This window comes from Corythoichthys intestinalis, chromosome 2, assembly GCF_030265065.1.
Source record: "Corythoichthys intestinalis isolate RoL2023-P3 chromosome 2, ASM3026506v1, whole genome shotgun sequence".
Lineage (NCBI taxonomy): Eukaryota > Metazoa > Chordata > Actinopteri > Syngnathiformes > Syngnathidae > Corythoichthys > Corythoichthys intestinalis.
This window is the reverse complement of record NC_080396.1, coordinates 62,225,572-62,247,698: the sequence shown is the minus strand read 5'-3', so window position 1 is coordinate 62,247,698 and position 22,127 is coordinate 62,225,572. Positions and strand designations below refer to the sequence as shown.

The window sequence follows — 22,127 nt, the reverse complement described above, 5'->3', positions numbered from 1 at the left end:
GAGGAAAAAAATGAGCAAAATATTGCTACAAATCACACATGGGGACACACTTTAGATTTTACACCAACAAGAAAGGAAGTAAGGTGAACAAGGACTTTGCTGTATGCAAGAATTGTCTTAGAAAAATAAGTTTCACTTGCAGCTGGTGACGTAGTGGACACCGGAGTTTGTGAGTTTAGCTTTCATCACTTGAGGTAAGAAAGTTTTGCAATGTAATTGACTTTTTAATTTGCATGTATTATTTTGATGACATTTGGTGTTGAATGATATAAAATAAACCAGGACCCTAAACTGGATGAAAATGAATATCGAACAAGCCCACATAAATTTACCGATTTATTTGATATTATTTGAGAACCACTTTCCATCTAGTTTACTACACAAACTGTTATTACTGTCATTTTGATACAATAAGCTATAAAAATGGTTTGAATAGGTTCCAAGATATATAAAGTGATGTGCATGATAATTAATGTTGCTTACATATTAAAAATAGGTAATTATTGCATTTTTAATTTCTATACATTCAATTCATATTTTTTTTAATTTAATATTTCCAACACAAAAAAAGAAAATCAGGATTTCAACTCAAAAGCTATGAAGTAGCTAATATTTTTTGTTTTATTTTGTTGTTTTTAAGGTGAGGAAGACTGTGACTGAGCAAGTCTGGCATCTTAAATACTGAAGCAGATAGTGGAAGTGCTCAAACCAAGCAAATAAGGTCATATACGAAGAAAAGACCCACCAATTTTATCATTGCCCCACTCCAAGCTCAACTGCTGACACCTATGGCACTTTTTATTTATTTATTTATTTATTAAAGATTTAAAACTTTAAAGAAATTAAGGGTGCCATTCATCATGATGTTTCCAAGTGATATCAGTGGTTGTGGTTTGTTTCCTCTATATGTGCAGGTGCACAATTTGCAGTAGATTTATATTTTACAGCAATGTTGCACAGAAAATGTGTCACTGTTTAATAAATGACTTAAACAGTATTTTTTTCTATTTTTATATATCTTTTTTTCCCCGTTTCAACAGTTGTATCGTAGAATGTCATGTATCCAATTTCTGACCAATTAATCGATAATCGCTGCATCGTGATATCGTGAGATAATCGTTATCATGAGCATTCTATCGCGAATCGTATCGTATCGTGAGGTGCCCTGAGGTTCCCACTCCTAATATACATACACATAAATACAAACATACACACACATACATATTTTTATTGCAGTGCCTACATATTTCAAGAGATCATGAGATGTGGGGGGGTGTTAGAGATGTTGTTGAAGCCACAGCACTATGTTGAGAAAGCACTGTGCTTGTGTGTCCACTCTCGAGAGAGAATGGCCATCCTCTGCAAACCACAGTAACCTGCAAAGACAAACACAATGATCAGCATTCTGCGTTGAATGCCACAGAGTGAAGCAGCACTATATTCACACTGTTTTTCTTAGAATTTTAAGACAATTAAAGAGTATGAAATTAACATTAGAAATCGTAATTTCATGATTATACTCAATATATCACTTTTTGGGCGGCAAGTGATTATTTAAAGCGCAAGACGCAGTATAAACGTCCTTTAAGTGAAAGACTATTTAAATTGCTTTTTTTTTTTAGACCTAATGGAGAAAAACATGTTTTAACTTTAGACTGCCTCAGAAAATACAAGTCGGTTTTGTGGTGGATGGCTCCCTCTACAGGCAGCTGCATGTGGAGGATCCATTTGGGATGTTAATAATTTATTTTTGATCAAATGTTTCCGTGGGACATCTCTGTACAAAAATCCCATAGTAAAAGAAACACATGCGACATATAGTCTATGTATAAAAGGACTTTGCTTATAGTCAAGTGCACTCTATAGTGTAGAAATGATGGTAGATAAAAGTGTTATATACTGTAGGTCGTCTCTAATAATTACTTGACGACTCATTTAGTACCATTTACAGTTCGGATATCTATTGTTGGTAATAGTACTAAAACATGATCATTCACTGCAAGCCCATCCCAGTTACAATAGATTGGCCGTCTATCGCCATTAATGGCAGCCAGAGTTTTCATAAAATTTTGAATTTATTATTAAAATTATGACATTCTAATGTTTTAAATTGATTATTATGAAAACTCAATCCTCAAACCTTTTTTATTGTTACAGTATAATCAGTCGAGTAATCTAATCTATTTCATGCGATTTTGGTAATTACCACGTTTTCTTGGGCTGTTCCGATCATGTTTTTTTGCTCCCGATTCAATTCCAATCATTCCCGATAATTTTTCCCGATCATATACATTTTGAGGAAAAGGCGGCATGGAAAATGAATGAATTAATATACATTTTGGCAATGCATTAAGAAAAAAAATGAATAAAACTTGACGAATATATACATTCAACATAAAGTACATAAGTAAGGTATTTGTTTATTATGACAATAAATCCTCAAGATGGCATTTACATTATTAACATTCTTTCTGTGAGAGGGATCCACGGATCGAAAGACTTCTAATTCTTAAAGGATAAATGTGACTTTGTATATTGTGACTAAATATTGCCATCTAGTGTATTTGTTGAGCTTTCAGTAAATGATACTGTAGCCATTTAACTGTTCTGCCCAAATGCATGATGGGAAGTGCAACCATGACTGTGCGTAGTGGCATCAATTGATATATCTTCTCTGCATTGGGAAGTAACATAGGGAGTTAAGGAAAAGATCAACCACTACCTTTCTTCCCCACATTGCTTCCCACGATATTTCTAATTGTTGAGAGAGGGATTTTAAGGCTTAAGCCAATTAAAAAAAGGCTCCAAAGACTGCCAAAATTCTCTCTACTCATTTTACGCTGCCTTTTAGCTCTATATATCGGTAAAACGGTGCCATTATAGATTGAACCCGACAATGCGTGAGTGGGTTGTGCAGCGCATGCGTTGATTGCATTAAATATTTTAACGTTATTAATTTTTTTTAAATTAATTACCGCCGATAACAAGATAAATTTGATAGCCCTACTTTAACCCAAAACTAAAGACTCTGGATGAATGTAAGACATTTTGCCTGTAACGTTAAATACAATTAGAAAACGATTTAATTAAAATATATATATATATTTAAAAAAGGCATGTCCGATCTTTTTTTGCCGATTCCGATACATTGAAAATGACATGATAGGACCCGATCGATTTTGACATCGTTTTCAATTTTTTTTCCCTACTCTTTTCATTAAAATTCTTACTTTTTTCACCTTGGCCCCCATCCTTAGTATTAATTACTGAAATACATTACATAATGACTTTGGGAGCATATTGTGCTACTATTGTACCTGACTGGTGATGCTTGACTCTTGAGAACTTTATAGAGCTCCAGACCTTGATAAGGAGACACCCGCCTGTCTTTGCCTCCCAGCATCAAAAGCACTGGAGCCTTGATCTATATTAAAGCATACACAGAAGCAGTTACGCTAATAGGTTATCATTCCATGACAAACCAAAAACTAATGCATGTACTTAGTCACCATTCCAAGCAACAGTTAGCCTGATTTAACACATAACAGGGCAACAGCGGTAGAGTCAGGATCGACTTGGGATTGTAATTATATCAAGTTGAAATAGTTATTGCTCACAAGTAAGGCCCCAAACTCTCAAAGCTGCTGTGAAAGGAAAGAAAATTATGCCAAAAACAGTCTAAGCCTCTGTATGCACGCCATTTTCATCACATATCTGGAGAGGTGGGTATTATTGCGTTACATGTACTTCATTACATTTACTTTTTGGGAAAAATGTACTTCTAAAAGTAGTTTTACTAAGCCATACTTTTGACTTTTATTTGAGTTGATTTGTGATGAAAACGCTACTCTTACTCCGCTACTTTGGGCTACACAAGAGTCGTACATTTTTCTTCTTTATTCTACATATTAGATGTTTTTTTCCCCAGCGATGCCAAGAGTATCTCTGCCAATCTCACCAATGAGACGTCGCAACAATAATCACATGACTCCGTTATACTAATCAGACGCAAGCTTGCCTGTTCAATCGCGTGCCGTCTTAAAGCACCGTAAAAAATTAAGTATTTGACATAGAGCGCTGCCCTCAACATGACCCGAAAGCGTGGATTTTAACCTCTTTCCCAGTTTTTATTTGGAGATATGATCCTTTTATTTTCATTATAGTAACTATGAAGGAACTAGTATTTACTCTTCAAACTAGGAACTATTTCTCCATTAGAGGGCGCTCATGCTCCTTGGACGAATAATGCTTCATCTCATTTTTTTTCTCCCCCCAGAATTCAATGATTTTTTTTTTTGTATTTCTTTTGCTTCGTGTGGTTATGTCATGGTTTATTGTACAGTATCATTGTAACAACAGTTCATCTAGATAATTTTGTGCTCAGAAAAAAAATACTTTTGTTTAAAAAAAAAAAAATTTTTTTTTTTAATCATATTTGTTAGCAGTTACTCACACTGTTACTCATTATGTGAGTATTCTTTTCACCAAATACTTTTTTTCTTGTACTTGAGTACATTTTTTGGATGACTACTTTTACTTGAGTAATACTATTTTTAAGTAACGCTACCCTTACTTGAGTACAGTTTTTGGCGAGTCTACCCACCTAAGCATATCTGGAAGAAAATATGCAAACACATGTGCTTAAAATTTGACTAAGGAGTAAATTGTTTATTTCTAAATTAGGGCGAATCTGACCTTCGCAGCATGTATGATAGGTGACTTTTCCAACATGGCAGCCAAGGCTTCTGCAGTTGGTCTCTGGTTGTATGAGTACTTTAAGCCCACACAAGTGTAACGCCTGGTGGTGTGAAGAATAAAACATCTCAACTGGTGAGAATTGGGCAGGAAAAGTAAGCATCAGGTCTCACCAGTCCACAATGTCACTGGTACCCAGCAAGGTGGCAGCATTTACAACAGGATTCCTGGCTGCACAGGCCCTGTAGAACTCTGGATACTGAGCCACCAGGTGACAGGACAGAAAACCACCATGAGAACCCCCAATCACAGCCACGCGTTTGGGGTCAAGAGTCGAGTCACTTAGCAGCACAGCCAGCACGGCCCTCTGTGTAAAAAACATAGAGAGTAGGTGAGCAAGTAGGTAGATGCAATTGGTTTAGTTGGTAAGGTATGTTTACTCTATTTTTGTATGTTTGTTTTCGGATCACATAAACATTCAATTCATTTGCCATTATGGACCGTTCTATTTGTTAATTGGAATCCAATTGTTAACAGCAGTCAAAAAATGTTTTTGACATATACATTTTTCAATGGCTAAGTGTATTAGATGCTTGGTGTATAATAAATATTAAATCATGAAAGAACACAAAAAAATAATGCTATTACGAAATTTTTTTTTTTTAAATATATTGGTATATGATGAATGACTACTACCTTAAGTACAGCTCTTTCCTTTTTTATTGACTTCAAGTGGTGTACAAATTGGATCTTGGCTGTGAAAATGTGAATGTTATGGGATGATTAGCGCTTGCCTTTGGATTCTCCATTTCAACTTTTTTTGCCTTAGTGCGGGGTAGAGGGTTTCCATTTGAATAAAACACACCAGAAAACACGCTCTCGATTATTCGACTATAAGTGCCATCTATGGGTCATGCTCTCCAGGCCTCCAACTCCAAATTGTCATTAGCCACAACCACAAAATCAATTGCAATGCTTTATGTTCAGAAGCAAGAAGGGAAGAGGCGGAGTGAGGGTAGTTTAGGTACATATGTAGCTACCTGCACATCTTTAACATCCTGGCTTCCAATGTGACCGAGGAGGGACAGAATGCTGTCTTGGCCAAAGCCGGTGGAACCGCGGTAGTTCACTTTGAATAAAGACACATAATATCTATTTTAAAAATCTGTACCAAGGCTTCAACACTCGTCAAAAAAAAGAGTGGACGACTACCAAGTAAGCTTTGAGTAGCTGGAAAAGGTCAAACTACACCATTCAAAATACAACTAGCACTGGTGCCACTTCAATGTATATGTGGAGGCTGTAAGATGCTCACATAAATGTTCTAATTCAGGAGCTTTTTGTTGTTGTTTTTTTAAATCAATTTTATATTTACAGTATTTTCCACAATAAAAGGCACACCTGATATAGATCAATATTGACCAATCATGGCATGACATTCCCTTTCACGCTGCAATATGTAATGGATGCATAACGCAACCCCAACCACTACTACTACTGCCCCTTAATAATGCGGTGCACCCTTTACAGTGTATCACAAAAGTGACTAACCCCTCGCATTTCTGCAGATATTTAAGTATATTTTTTCATGGGGCAACACTGACAAAATGACACTTTGACACAATGAAAAGTAGTATGTGTGCAGCTTATATAATAGAGTTAATTTATTTTCCCCTCAAAATAACTCAAAATATAGCCATTAATATCTAAACCCCTGGCAACAAAAGTGAGTACACCGCTTAGAAGCTACGTACATCCCTAAATGTCCAAAATGAGTACAGCTTGTCATTTTTCCTCCAAAATGTCATGTGACTCATTAAAGGAGTGCTGTAAGCATTGCTGCAGAGATTGAAGAGGTGGGGGGGGTCAGCCTGTTAGTGCTCAAACCATACGCCGCACTCTACATCAAATTGGTGTGCATGGCTGTCACCCCAGGAGGAAGCCTCTTCTGAAGACAGTACACAAGAAAGCCCGCAAACAGTTTGCTGAAGACATGTCAACAAAGCACATGGATTACTGGAACCATGTCCTATGGTCTGATAAGACGGGCGGGCTTTCTTGTGTACCGATGTACCGAAAAGATGTCATGGAGTAAATTCTTTTGAATAATGCATGTAAAAAACTTTTTTAATGTTTTGCATAGATACTTAATTAGGTGTACTGTTGTGTCCCACCCATGAGCACAGCAAAGCCAAGAGAGACAAGACCAGCGGTAGTGCTGTTCCACTCTGCAGCAAACTGGGAGTGTGGCCCTCCTATGGGAGACATTGTTTTAAAAACCAAAAATGAGCATTTTGCAGAGCCTGTCAAAAAAATCAATCATACAAAACGTTAATAACTTCAGAATTCAGTAAATCTTTACTAAGACCTACCATGGATAAAGACTACAAGAGGTGTCAGAGATACTCTGAGAGAACCACTTGGTTTCACCAGGACCGCTCCAAACTTTAATCCAGCTAAAAAAAAAATAATAATAATGATAATTATAAAAACAGATTTGGAAAAGTGCAAACTTTAAGCAGGCCCCTGCTCAGAAAAATAAAAACACATTTCGTGTTTTTGTATGTGTCTTACGATAGTCAGGGTTGTCCTCTTCTCTTGGCGTTTCCAAATCCAGAATTGTCCACTGGAAGTCAAAGGTGATGCTTGGTTCCTGGAGGGGGCACCAGGTGACAGCATCCACTTCACCTGCAGGAGGGAGGAAACCTACCAGCTGCACACATACAATAAATCACAAATTAAACCAATAATAAGGATTAATAACACATATATAATCCCAATTGGAACTCAGTATTACCGTATTGGCCCCAATATAAGACGGTGTTTTTTGCATTGAAATAAAACTGAAAAAGTGGGAGTCGTCTTATGTTCGCAGTCTAGACGTTATACCCATTCACGACGCTAGATGGCGCCAGATATCATTGAAGACATATCATTGACAGATCTCACTCTCAAGTTTAACCAGTTTGCATTATTTTATTGCAATGTTTTTCCTTATTCACATTTGTTTCAAGACTACAGTTACAGTTAGACTTCACTTTGATGGTTAATGCAGTTATTGCAATTTTGTTTTATCACAAAAGATTGGTTTATTTACATTTCAAAAAGCAGAAGCCATTCATTTACGAATATGATTGCACTTAAGTTTACATATTTAAATGTTAAATATTAACATTTGAATGAGGCAAAATAACACGCTTTTTCTCTCAAATATAATGTTATAATCATTGGTTTCAGATGTACTGTAATTAATTTCTTTATAAAAATTTATTTGGTGTTCAAAAAGTCTTTTTTCAAACTTGAGTCTTGAAGACGGTGTCGTCTTATAATCAGGGCCGTCTTATATTCGGGCCAATACGGTAGTTTTGTAAAGTCACACATACAGTATTTGGTACAGCTCCTTTACTGGATCCATTAGATGTGGGTGTGTATTTTATTACTTAAGTATAAGGTGTGTACATTTGTGTGTTTGTTAACCATTGTTGGAGGTGTGTTGGGGCTGGAGCAACACACGACCATCAGGTCCTTCTGTATGGTCAATAGCTTCCAGCTACCGTAAATCTTGGTAGCATTTGACAGGCCTAAATGCAGGAGAGAAAGACAGTTGAGAGCTGATGCCACATAAAACTCAGAGGGTCAATTCAGTTGTAAGGAGATGAAGGATTCCTACCACTAGAAAGGCAAAACACTTTCTTTGACCCTCTGTCCACAATAAAGAGATCCTGAAAGATGGGTAGAAGCATAATGTCAAAAAGGAGAGTCAAGTATTTTAAAGCTGAAGGCTTAACCCTAAAATTTCAATTACAACCCAACTAAAATTTATTTAAATAACATTCTCACAACAGCCACAACTGTACCAGAGCTAATGTAATAAATAATATTTGTGTGCAAGTATATTGTGCATGTTTCACATTGACTGACACATGCATAAAATGTTTAACCTTGCGGTTCTGACATGCACTGCTGAACAAAACCCTCTGTCCATCTGCAGACCAACAGCTAGATGGCAGGGCCTCATAAACACCACTGAATCCATCTGCAGAAAAAGCACATTTCCAAATGTGGACTTCAAATATTTAATATGCTCCCACGTTCATCTGATAATGTTCATCAACATTAATGCTGAGAAATGTCACCCAAAAAATGCTACAGGAAAATAATGACTACAATATATGATGATACATTACATATCATTTAATAGGACATGGCCAGAATCCTGAGAGAAAACAATGCCACTCACCACTCAGTGGCCTATTGACGACACCCAATAGTGTGGAAGACTTCCTATTGTTCAGGTCCAACTATGAGAAATCATCCACTGGTTACTAGCAGAACATAGTGGAACCCCAATACACATAAACACAAACAAATACTGTACTTGCTGCAAATACCTGTTGCAGACTAAGGCACTGACTGTGAGGCCCAAAAACTTCGCCCTGCAAGTAGACCAGTGTGGACCCGTCTGGGCTTAGCCTCGGACAGGACACAGACAGGTTGTCACCCGTCAAGCACTCTATTTTGAAAGACATCAATATTTAAACCGGATTCCAAACAAAGTTGGGACACTACACATATTGTGAATAAAAAGTGAATGCAATGATATGGAAGCGCCAAATATCAATATTCTATTCAGAAGAGATCATAAATGACAGGTTAACAGCTTAATTTGAAATTATGTATCATTTTAAGGGGAAAATATGTTGATTTAAAATTCCGGGGTTTCAAGAAAAGTTAGGACAAGTCCATTTTCAGCACTGTAGGGCATCCCCTGTTCTTCTATTAAGTCCGCAAACGTCTGGGGACTGAGGAAACAAGTTTCGCAGGTTCAGGTATAGCAATTCTGTCCCATTCGACAGGCCTCTTAACTGTTCAACTGTCTTGGGCCTTCTTGTTGCACCTTCTTCTTTCATGATGTGCCAAATATTCTCTATAGGTGAAAGACCTGGACTGCAGGCTGTCCAATTTAACACCCAGATTATTTTCCTCCACAGGTATGGCGTTGTAATTAATGCTGCGTGTGTGGTCTAGTGTTTTAATTATGAAAGATGCAAGTTCTCCTAAAGACGACATCTCGGAGCATATGTTGTTCTAGTACCTGAATATACCTTTCATCATTGACAGTGCCTTTCAGATGTGCAAAGCTGCCTGTGCGACATGCGCTCATGCATTCTATCACAGATGCAGGCTTCCGGATTGAATGCTGATAACACATTGAGGGTTGTCCTAGTTCCTCTTTAGTCCAAATGACATGACGTTTTTCATAAAGAACTTTGAATCATGATTTGTCTGACCACTCCATTTTAAATCACCCCTGGCTCAGAGAAAACACCTCCGCTACGGGGTCCTCTTTAACATAAAATAAATTTGGCACCTCTACATCATTGCATTAAGTTTTTATTCACAAGTTGTAAGGTGGCCTTTTTGGGGACTTCTCGGAGAAGCTCAGTAAGCAGACTTAAATTTTCATATAAGGAAGTGGATTAAATTCAAAATTTCAAATTCCAGCCCACTTAAATTTAAAGTCTCGATTAAAGCATCTTCAGGTTTGTGATATTTTTATGAACGGTGGTTTAAGATATTTGTTAAGAAATACTTTCATTTAGAATGACTCACCACACTGACCAGCCATGTGAAGCTGGAACAAGGCTGACCTGCAAGAGTTGAAACAATGGGGCCTCGGTTTAAGACTTTCGAAAAAGTGTCTTAGGGTTTTATGTTGCTTAAAAATATATATATATACTTAACTAACATTTTTCTGTAATTCAAATTAATGGAATATTTAATAATAAAAGAAAAATATTTTAGCCTTGGCTGAGATTGATCAATTTCAAGAATATCGTTCTGTCAAAGCACTGTGTGGAATTATTATTAAAATAAAGTTTAACAGGAAACTTCTCTCTCTAACCGGCGATTGGAGCAGAACTTAAGTCCCAGTCTGAAAGGTTCATGGTACCAACCAATGAAAAACACAGATTGACCTCCAGGAGCCCAGCAAGCCTGAGGAGACAAAACAGTCAACACATTACACAAAGCGGTGAGCTCAGCAGGCCATGATGACTGAACTAAGGGGGCAGTTTACATGGGGACTCTGCGACACGAAGACGCAATGACCGAGTAGTGGAATGGCCTCGCGTTCATATGGTGTCGGCGAAGACGGAAGGCAAAGTTGCAAATCTCCGAATCCTGCCTCCAAAGTGGAACGATTCGATTCGGGGGGTCGCAACGCATTCATATGAATGGAAACCACCTTCGCTTCGATGACGTAAGCACTCGCACACGTCACATTAGGTGTGCGCAGCGGTGCTATAAAACATTAATAACAACAAATGGTGGATCGTCGGTTTCTAATTTACTGTTTTTATAATATTTTTAATTTAAATATGTTGAGTGTTTCAATTTTTGTGCCTTTTGGAGCAAAAGAAAAATGCCATTGCTGAGAGGGCGGGTATGTTGTCTTCCGGGCTGAGGAGCTCCTTGTTGGGGTCAAAGTGCATCATTGGCTGTCACCTTGTAAATCTGCACTGCCCCCTAGAGCCTGGCATGAATACTACATTGTTTTCATGAGGAATTGCGACATCGTTCGAATGGAGACAGAACCATATAAATGCAAATTTGACATTTTTCGTATTCTCGGAGAGTCACCATGTAAATGGCCCCTAATAAGATGTGTTTACCTGTCCCGGTGAGATGTCAGCAGGGACACCTTGTAACACATCCACTGAGCCATTGTAAAGATTGACCACACAAATGACGGGAGTGCTCTTGTTAGTCAGCGCCTCCCCCCAGTCTTCAAAGTATACATTCCTATTCTGTTACCAAATATGCAAGATTAGATAAAAGCTTTTATTTCTGTGTGTGTTTGCGTTAGGGCTGCAGCTATCGATTATTTTAGTCATCGATTAATCGCTAAAGTAGTTAGTTTGAATAATCAAGTAATCGAATAAGTAACATAAAAAATTAAAATACCCAAGCTGAGCTTCAAACGTTGGAAAATAAATAAATGAGGATTTGCGTACAACAAAAGAACAATTGGCTAACTTACAAAGCAAAAGTCCGTTAGCTTAAATGCAAACTTTTTTTTTTTTTTTTTAAATGCTCTTAACAAATGGTTAAAACACATATTCCCACAAACAATGGGTAATATACCTATAAACTAAAATACGAATGCATAAAAATAACAAAAAAGCATAAGTTCAAACAAAAACTTAGCTTATGTTAAGAGGGAGCAGCTGGATTCAGCCACGTGAAATGAGTTATATTATTTACTGTTGCCACTAGAAGGTATTGTATCCACCCAAATCAAAACTATATGCAAACACTCTCAAAACAAACCATAAACGCCACTTTAATTAAACGAATACTCAAAGCAGCAAAATTTCGAATATTTTTTTCTAATGGAATTACTCGAGTTAATCGATTACCGTAATTTCCCGAATATAACGCGCACCTGTGTATAACGCGCACCCCAACTTTACCTGTAAAATCTAGGGAAAATTCTTGTACCCGTGTTAAAGCGCACCCTAATTTTAGCACCAATAAATATGAGTCTGTGTATGTCTCGAACTTTTACAAGGTAAGCGGTTGCAGCATTTTTAAATCCTTTTGTTAAATTTTTTTTCTAAAAAATAGAATATTAATTTTCTGTGGTAAAATTGCTCACAGTATACGATAATAATTTTCACAAAGTAAGGAGTTGTAGCGAGTTTTAACAGACTTCACCAGCGGAACTAATGTTGGCAAGTTGTGTAGTTCCCGGGGGGAAAAGTTTAGTTAAGGGAAGAGCCGGAAGTAAACAAATGTCCCGTGATATGCGTGCAAGACGTATGTTGTTACTTTGTGAGTTTCAATGTAAATAAAACAATGCGGCTTGGCTCAGTGGTTCGACACTCTTTCTCAAGACTCCTGTCCGAGCTCGCCACACGGTCAACATTTATACGAAACGGATCGCCGTTACATTCTCTTCAAGACAACATCGCCATGTGCCGGCATGTTGCAACGATAAGGTAAGAAAAATGTACCCGTAAATAATAAACGAATAGTACAAAAAAACATTTTAATTTTATTAGATGTGAAAAATATCACGATAACAATTATTTACCACATGAAACTTGATTATTATATCACTGTTGTTCGGATTAGGTAATATTGTGCTGGTCCATGCTTACAATGGAACATGAATCATGATGATTTTTTTTTGTCTCCGTCCCTGTACCTGTGAATAATGCGCACCCATGATTCTACGAGTAAATTTTGGGAAAAAAAGTGTGCGTTATATTCGGGAAATTACGGTAATCGTTTCAGCACTAGTATGCGTGTATGTACATGTGCGTGCACACAAACACACACACACACACACACACATTATTTACCTTCCCTAATACAGACTCCTCATTTGTGTTTTTGATCTTTTCAGCTATGTAGAGAAGCTTGCTCTCACATGCCGACCATGACAGAACACCAAACTGAACTGGAAATACACAAAAAAAAAAGAACACATACAATGCTTTCATTTATTCATTTACCGAACTGATGATGGTTGCTCGTGTTATGTTTTAACAAAAACCACTGTGTATTATGTACTACTAAACTACTAATTAAACGACTATTAGTACTTTAAACTCCCACTTTAAACTACTTATCTATTCAATTTAAAACTGCAATGATATTAGTCATTTGACTTCAACAAAATAGATCCGACATCCTTAGGCACAAAAGAAATTCATACATCAGGCACACTGGATTATTTGGCGCACTAGCAATTTTGGGGAAAACTAAAGGATTTTAAGTGCGCCTTTAATAAAAAAATACAGAAATACGCTTGCCAACAACCTGTTTGCCTTTCTTCTATGACCTTTTCAGGTGGCCAGTCTGTAGCAGGACACATAACGACAAATGAGTATTGATACTCACACTCACACCTATGATCAAAACAAATGATTGACAGAGTACTCAAAGCCCCACAAGCAGGAGGAAACAATCAAATTACCCACAGGGAGCTTTTTGAAAAACATGCTAACATTAACTCACTACATTCAAGTACAAGGCGTTGTTCAGGAGTACATTACCTGTCAACCACTACTGTAACGTCAAATGTTGAATCATAACAAACACTAACTTTTGATCACACAAGACAAGCCAATACTATCGCAGCTAGCCAATTGGCTAGCATGAGAATCCCGCAAAATGATCCGTGTTTGATAAACACCAGAGAGATTGACTTAAATTTACTACAAGAGTGTCAAAGTCCTGATGTGACGTCTTAGAAGAACATGCCCAAACATCAGGTGGTACAATAACTACTAGAGGTGTGCATCGGCACTGCCCTCACGATTCGATTCGATTACGATTCGGAGGGCCACGATTCAATTCGATTCAGAGGGTCACGATTCGATTCAGTTCGATTCGGCAATGCATTGCGATGCATTAAAGCCTGGGATGCATTAAAATTCTAAAGCAAAGCATATTTTTCGTGAATCATGAGCCAACACAAGCGGACAGACATTAAACAACTTTTTATTGGCTCTTGTGTCACTCCTGGTTGAAGTCAAATGAAAATAGTATACTTTCATATATATTTAAAAAAAAAAAAAAAAAAAAAAAAACAGATCACAGCATTTAATTAGTGCTTTGAGTGAGACCAGGGCTTTCTCTCTTTTTTTTTTTTTTTTTTTTTTTTACACACAGTGGCAGCCTTTCACACAGTGCAACATCTGAAATCCTGTGCAAAATCAGTAATAACAGTCACTGTATTTTAGTCACAACGACCCATCAATAAAAATATTCAAGTAAATATTAAAGAAAACGACAAAGAAAATATTGTAGTGCTGCAGCATCTTTATCGCAATATCAATCCAGGGATCAGTTCAGCTGCAAACAAAACATCAACTAAATTGCAATGTAGAACAAGAGTAAAATGTAGGCCTAGCCTATCTTATATCTATAATATTTCTCGCTCCCTCTTTCTCCGTTTCAGCCATTGTTATGTTATGTCCTATCTCTCTGCTCTCTCGATTACAACTGCGCTTGTCTGTGACGTTACTCCGGTGAGGAAGCGGATTTGGGTTCCTCGTCCCCCCTGCATAGCGGTTAGATCTTGTGCCCGAACCCGACCCGAAATGTTACGCATTCACGTTTGAGTGGGTCGGGTCGGGCCGCCGCGCCGGACTAATAAATTATTTTAAAAATAAATAAATAAAATGCGCAGAGGGCTGTCCTCTTTTTCTTCTTCTCCTCCCGTTATTTCGTTGTGTGAATGCTTTTATAATTCTCATAAAAATATGTAGACTATTTAAATATTGAGTAAACTTGCGTTTTTTTCCTGCCAACTGAGAATTCGTTACGAAAGACACTTTTATTTATGCACACAAAGGCAAATGTGATCCTTTTGAATCTTCTCCTCTGTGTGTTTGTAAAACCGTGTTTTGTTTTGTTTTTTATTAAACTTTCCCAGCGTTATTTCGTTGTGTAAATGCTTTTATAAATCTCTTAAAAATATGTAGACTATTTAAATATTGAGTAAACTTGCGTTTTTTTGTCTGCCAACTAAGAATTTGTTAGGAAAGACACTTTTATTTATGCAAAGGCAAATGTGATCCTTTCGAATCTTCTCCTCTGTGTCTGCAAAACTGTGTTTTTTTTTATATTAAACTTTCCCAGCGTTATTTCGTTGTGTAAATGCTTTTATCACTCTTACAAAAATGTGTAGACTATTTAAACAGTAAGAAAACTTGAAGAAATGAAAATAAATTGCTGCTGCTGCTGCGTTTTTTTTTTCCCGCATCACTCGGCTCGGGCATGCAAATCTAGTTAATTGATCTGGCCGGTCGGGCTTCAATACCAGCGGGCCGTGTCGGGTTGGGCCGGAATTTTTTTGCCCGATCTAACCTCTACTGGCTTGCTTTGAATGTAAAGTAGCTCTCTCTACAGGTAAACATGAGAATAACAATACAAATGGGGAAACCAAATCCATTGCATCACCGGAATTGCGCAGGGAAGATTTTTGAACGTACTTATATATTTTAAAATGCGCTGAATCGATTCAGCGTGTTGCCCGCATCGAATCGAATCGTCCCTGCCCCGCATCGGGATGCATCGCCGCATCCATTATTGTTGACACCCTTAATAACTACGTACGTACTTTGCCAGTCAATAGCAGTTTTAGAAAGGCAGAATTATCAATACAAATCAAGGGAAAAAGGAATAACTCTCAACTTTAATCAGGATACGCAGTACAAAAATGGATGCATGGAAAGAGAATCATAATTGCAGAGTTGGAAAAAATGAGTTAAAATGCTTTATAAACCTGTGTACTAATCTATTAATTTTAACACTGCTTATGTTCCAAGAAAATCTTCAAAAAGATAGCTAAATAGCTGGTTTGGAACTGTCTTACCATCATCGTATATGCTGCCATGTTTGTTGAGGGCACTCAGGTTGAGGCATTTGCTGAGGCCATGATGGTTCCAAATCTAGAACAATAAAAAACATTGTTAACACACTTCTTGATCAAGGAATGAAAGTGACCAGAGAAAACTATGTTACCTGCTCACCTCCAGCAGCAGGACACCACCTTTGTCTCGAACCACAGCCCTCAGGTTACCAGAGGGTGAGAGTCTGCTTAGTAATCTAGATATGGGCGAGGGAAAAAAATAATTGTAGAAAAGGTCAAACTGAATCAACTTTTTAAATTCTAGACCAGCCGACGGAAATCTGGTCTGGAAGAATGTGTAATTTTTTTTCCATATGGTTGTACATACGAAATGACAAAATTTTCCAAGTTTTCCCAAATACGAACTAAATCCGACTTGGCCACCAGGACATCATGAAAAATGGTTGAAGGCTTAAAAATCTGCGATAGCAGAGGCACAAAAGATGAACCATGATGTAGCAGTGTAGCTTTTCTCGGCAATTTATTTTATTTGTGCTCTTTTCCATCACGAGTACACTAGTGTGGTGACACAAAAATCAACCCCTGAAATGCTGAGTCTTGTACACGTAATCCTCACAATGCTGAAAACTCCAAAAAATGAAAATGCAAGAACATCATTAAATCTGCTGAAGTCTCGTGTGACATTTATCAGCCTTTTAAGGGTTGCATCAAATATAATGATTACATACAGTTGTTGTGCGTTGTGTGTGTGTCTGTGTGTATACTGACTCTCCGGACAGAGGTACACATGGTCCTGGTGGGAAGACAGTTCTAATGTACTGGTGGTGGTCTTGGGGGGTTGAAATTAGAGTCCATTGCTGAGAGTAAGAAAGCTTGGATGCTCTCACCAAATCTGTCTGACTCCACCCTGAAAATTAATTTCTGCTTGTTAATATACCCGACTAGTAAGTGAAACATTTTTTGAAAAATGTTTCTTTCACATTTCTGGAAAACCTTCCTACAAGATATAGAAGAGCAGTAAATGTTAGGGCTGGCAGTTTTATTGTTTACTACTAAGAATCAAGATTTCAGACAAAGCATTTACATGGTTTGTGCAGCGCTTCTGACTCAGAATCTGTTGCCTGGCAACACTGACTATGGTTTCATAAAGCACCTCTTCTGTTTTATACTAGTTTGTTAGTGAAAATTATTTTCTGACTCTTAAGACCTTGTTCAGACTGGCAACCAAAATCTCATATTTAGTCCATCCAGATTGATCTTTTGTAATCTCAACAGTCACAAAGCACAGAAATTTGATTTTTGCGAGATAGATTGGAACCACATACTGAAGGTAGTTTCATATCAGATATGGACAAGATGTGAGCAACTCAGATGGGTTTTGACTGTCCGTGATATCACTCTATGCTGGATGACGCCTTCGTTGCCCCAACCTGTCAGGTGTGTCAATAATGTGGCCCAGTCTGAAAAGACTCAGATGGTCTGGGTCTTTTCAGACTGTCCAAATTAGATCTGAGAAATCTAAAATTACTTGAAAAAAATCACTTGCTAAAATTAGTGTAAACAGTCAGTCCTAAAAATCACATATGAAGAGGAATCAGATTGGAATCAGATATGCCTGCAGTCTGAATGCAGCCTAATTGGCTACAAAATTGATTTATGTAACGTGTGTCGAAACAAGGCATTTAAAGCAACACTACGTAACTTTTCAACCATTATAAAAATATTTTTACAACATTTGTGATGATATGCCGACTGAAAAGTAGTTGAATGACACCTCTTTTATATCTTGAAGGGGTCTGTATCGCTTTCACCGGCATTAATTAACTTTGAGGAGGGTGGCAGGCACTCTGCCACACAAAAAAGCTACAAATGTGTTGACTGTTTTACAGTAAGCACACGTCACTTCCCCTTCTCCCCATTCGTTTCCCTTTCGCGCAAATTCTGCAAAGATGGCAGAGCAACAAATGAGACAAATTGTTTCGTCCGAGGTGACAAAAAAAAAAAAAAAAGGTTGGCTACCAGGATAAAAAGACACTCAAGAATAAACATTGGCCTGGCTTTCACTCACTGGCATTCTGGCAAAACTGGGAGAGAGGTTAAAATCGGCGCTTTCGGGTCATGTTGACGGCAGCGCTCCATGTCAAGTACTTAATTTTTTACGGTTCTTTAAAGATGCCATGTGAATACACAGGCTGGCATGATCATACTGTAGCTTGAGTCTGATTGGTATAATGGGAGTCATGTGATTGTTGTTGCGACGTCTCACTGGTGAAATCTGAAGCGCCACCATTGGCGTCTCAGGCAAATAAAAAGTAAAATCTAATATGTAGGATAAAGGGGAAATATGTAACGACTAGTTTTGCCCAAAGTAGTGGAGTAAGAGTAGCGTTTCTTCTTCACAATTCCACTCAAGTAAATCTACTTGAGTAAATGTAAGAAGTATGGCTTATTAAAATTACTCTTAAAGGTACAGTACATTTTTCTCAAAAAGTTACTCATGTAAATGTAACGGAGTAAATAGCCACGTTTACATGCTGACTTTTATTCATACCGATTCAAATCATTCTGAATGGAAATTTCACATCAGCTGTTTACATGTCACTTCATCTATTCCGATCCAGCGTTTACATGTGACTGCCTTTATTCCGAAAGGACGTTTGACAACTGCCGTCTGACATGCGCAGATTAATCAAAACAAAGCGTCACGTTGCAAAACATGGAGATCGATCGTCAGATCAGCTGCTGTTTTAACTTTTCGAGTGGAAACAAAACTTCAGAATGATACGCCGTTCATTTAAAAAGTTGTGTGGGTGCGCTGTGCGTGTGCTTGGAAGCCATGTTGCAAGTGACGTTACTTACGTCACCGAGTGACGTCACCACGTCAGTACGGAGCATGCGCAGAAAGAACGCAACCAGACACCATTCCGCTTCCCTGTTTACATGATATAATTTTACTTGTAATCGGTTTGGGAAAAGGAATATTCCACCCTTGTGAATCGGAATGAAATTCCATTCGGTTTGGGCCTGTTCATTCCGAATGAGGTGTTTATATGGAACACATTTATTCGGTTTGAACAAATATTCCGATTGTAATTGGAATATTTGGCTCCATGTAAACGTGGCAAATGTAACACGTTACTACCCACTTCTGCAAGACACATCAAGTAATCAAACCAAAATCACATCAAATCAAAACACATATCTGAATACGAAAACCACTTCTGCACCATAAATTTAAAACAACCAACTGAAAAAGGTCAAGTACGGAAATGAGGGGAACGTGTATTCTTATTGTCCATGAAAATGTATTCTTCTCCCGTTGCCCCAACAAGATACAGTTAATGAACTTAACGTTATGCACCTGCCGTCACTGTGATCAGATGAATGTCTCCTTCTTGTTCTTCTCGAACATCAGCAGAAAACGGTGTGGAGAAAGAGCTGACTTCTCCGTACACCCTTGTAACTTGTTTGGCCTCCATCTGCGGGACTAGAATAGTAACAAAACAACACGGCTTGAATACCCAGGTCGACAACAGACGACAACCTTCTAAAACTATGTCAAATTCTATGGCTTTATGTTCACAATGCTTAACATTTAACCAATTGCCTTTCTTCAGCAAGGTGAAATTGCCAATAATTAACTTTATAAATGCAAAAGCCATTCAGCACTCCTATCTCTGGGTTTTCTTTTACACACGTCTTAACTGAACTGCCAAGTAACATGTTCCTATCATGTGAGGCTTGTGACCCCTTCCATTCATCGATAGTCTCTATTTTAGAATCAACAGTTGCAACGCTTTCATCTGTGTGGCCTCTGAGTGTGTGGTTATCTGTACTATTGCTAAAAGTGTTGATTCCAACGTTGCACATCCTTAGCTGTCCTCTTGGCCAAATTTTTTGGCACACTGCAGCGCTGCAAATGCCTTATTAAATCCAGCTGTTTAATGATGCAGCAATCCTATGATTTTATCCAGTGAATTTTAAGACTTTCAGGACGTTTTTAAGACCACTTAAAACATAATATAATGGTAATTCCGAGGGAAATCTCTAAGCCAAACTTGTAAAAATAAAAATAAAAAATCAGGACCTGAACAGAATGCCAGATTTTTCTGACACAAGTTGCGCAATTTAAAATTTAAGACCTCCAATACAAAATGTAATGCCCATTAAAGACACTTTGTCAAAATTAACAGATTTAAGACTTTTTTTAAGACCCCATGGGAACCCTGTGTCTTCAGGCAGAAAGGGCTGTGGACTTGACCATAGCTTCCACTCCTACAGGCATGGTTGCACCTTGTTATGTACAAATCTATTAACTCACATGCTGCCATTGACGGCACTAGGCGTCCAATACATTTTGACTGCGAGGCCTGGCTGCAATCATTCACTGAAGTATGAATATTCACAATCATAGCCAGTTCTCCAAGTTAAAATGAAGTGGACGTCTATCGTTGTCAATTGCTAGCAATGAGTTAAAGGACAAAATGCTTGTGCTTAGTTTTATGCTGTGACATTAAGCAAACTAACTTTTTTTTTTTTTATTAAAAAAAATGCCTAGAAATCAACTGGTATCCAATAGGGGTGTGCTAAAAAATCGATGTTAGAAAATATCATTGCAGGCCTATTGAAAATACGCAAATAGATCAAGAAGCTGTAGAGTCGATACTAATATTCTGTATCGATTCACGTTAATTCATTAAGATTTCCATCATTTTGAGTATAGCCACTGCTGCTATGCACATTTTAACTAGACATAACACTAGAGTTGAGCATTAAGCACTCACAAAACCAGGTATTATTATTATCAGCAAAAAAAATGTACTTCTCGTAGATGTCTAGGGTTTTTTTTTTTTTTTTGGTCTTGGATGTGTATCAGCTTGATACGTTTAATATCGTGACATTATTGGCAATACCATCCCTAGTATCAAATCAAAATTGTCTGGTATCTGGAAGAGTAGAATTCAATGAGCCAGGTTTTCATGGTGGGTACTATATACATTTTACATAACTCATTATGGCGACCTTATCATTGGACATTGCTTTATGCAATGCATTAGATTATTTTTTTATTTTATTTTTATTTATTTTTTTAAACCTGTCCTATTCAGCTGCTTGGTATATATGCATTAGATCTTGATAGTTTCTTAGGAATAAGTAAGTTTCTGAGTACTTACCCTATGCAACCATCTTCAAGTGAATAGGACCAGCTAACTTAGCTAACAAACGATTTTTCGTATTGCCTAAAAAAACAAAAACAAAAAAACAAAGCTGCAATCATAACTTATAATGATGAGCTATTGTTAGCTAATTTTATGTACATTTACAGACTCAAATTGACCCACTTGCGTAAGCAGCAACTTACCTTTTACCCGTGTTTGGGAAAACTGCGGGATGGCTTCCGGTGCCTTCTTCGAGCTTCCGGTCATCGAGGACAAATAGTAAAAATAACTTTACTACTAATAAAAAGAAATGTTAACGTTAACAATAATGATAATTAAATAACCCCATTAGTTTTTATATTTTGCAACTAAATTTGTCATAAGACCAATACTGTACGAAAAGATTATCCACTGACAGGTGCATCTCATATATCGTGAAATCGTGTGGATGGATGAATTATTAATAACCCCTTCATTGACATCGGTCCCTACGTTAGACAGCTCGACACTGACACTTTTAGACCTTTAACCTTTTTAGGGCAAGTGACTATTTTGGGTAATTAAAAATAAATAAATATTAGCAATTCCCTATCTTTAATTATAAACCATTATATTATTCTTATGTAATTATAAATATATGAATACGTTAATATAAGTTTTTAAAAAATTCAAGATTAATAAAAGCCGAAAACACTCTGGTTACGTCCCCACGTTACACACTAAAAGCCTTTTTTTTTCTCCATATTGTGTAATGAATACTTATCTTTCAGCGCCATTGACGGCACTTACCGTCTAATCCATTTTGACTGGGAAGGAACGTTCATTCGCCCCTTCCAGTCAAAAAGAATTGGCAGCCAATGAGTTAAATCAGTGTCCCGTTGGGG

The 22,127-nt window shown here is 37.4% G+C and overlaps 1 protein-coding gene across 2 annotated transcripts; it reads right to left on the bottom strand.

Moving 5' to 3' along the window:
* Nucleotides 1-1,219: 1,219 nt before the first annotated feature.
* Nucleotides 1,220-22,075, bottom strand: zgc:136971 (S9 family peptidase). 2 transcript variants are annotated; one of them, XM_057830037.1, is made up of 23 exons: nt 21,447-22,075; nt 21,259-21,324; nt 19,446-19,571; nt 16,853-16,991; nt 16,245-16,320; nt 16,088-16,163; nt 13,065-13,162; nt 11,370-11,504; nt 10,601-10,692; nt 10,309-10,346; nt 9,087-9,208; nt 8,936-8,996; nt 8,637-8,731; nt 8,366-8,417; nt 8,173-8,276; nt 7,270-7,408; nt 7,068-7,151; nt 6,870-6,950; nt 5,736-5,824; nt 4,869-5,062; nt 4,696-4,798; nt 3,318-3,424; nt 1,220-1,376 (listed from the first exon to the last, which is right to left on the bottom strand). In XM_057830037.1, the coding sequence occupies exons 3-23, from the start codon at nt 19,561-19,563 to the stop codon at nt 1,277-1,279; spliced, it is 2,103 nt and encodes a 700-aa protein (XP_057686020.1). In that variant the 5' UTR covers nt 19,564-19,571; nt 21,259-21,324; nt 21,447-22,075; the 3' UTR covers nt 1,220-1,276. The 2 variants fall into 2 exon arrangements, with proteins under 2 accessions (XP_057686020.1, XP_057686019.1); XM_057830036.1 differs by lacking the exon at nt 21,447-22,075 and having other exon boundaries at nt 21,259-21,432.
* Nucleotides 22,076-22,127: the final 52 nt, after the last annotated feature.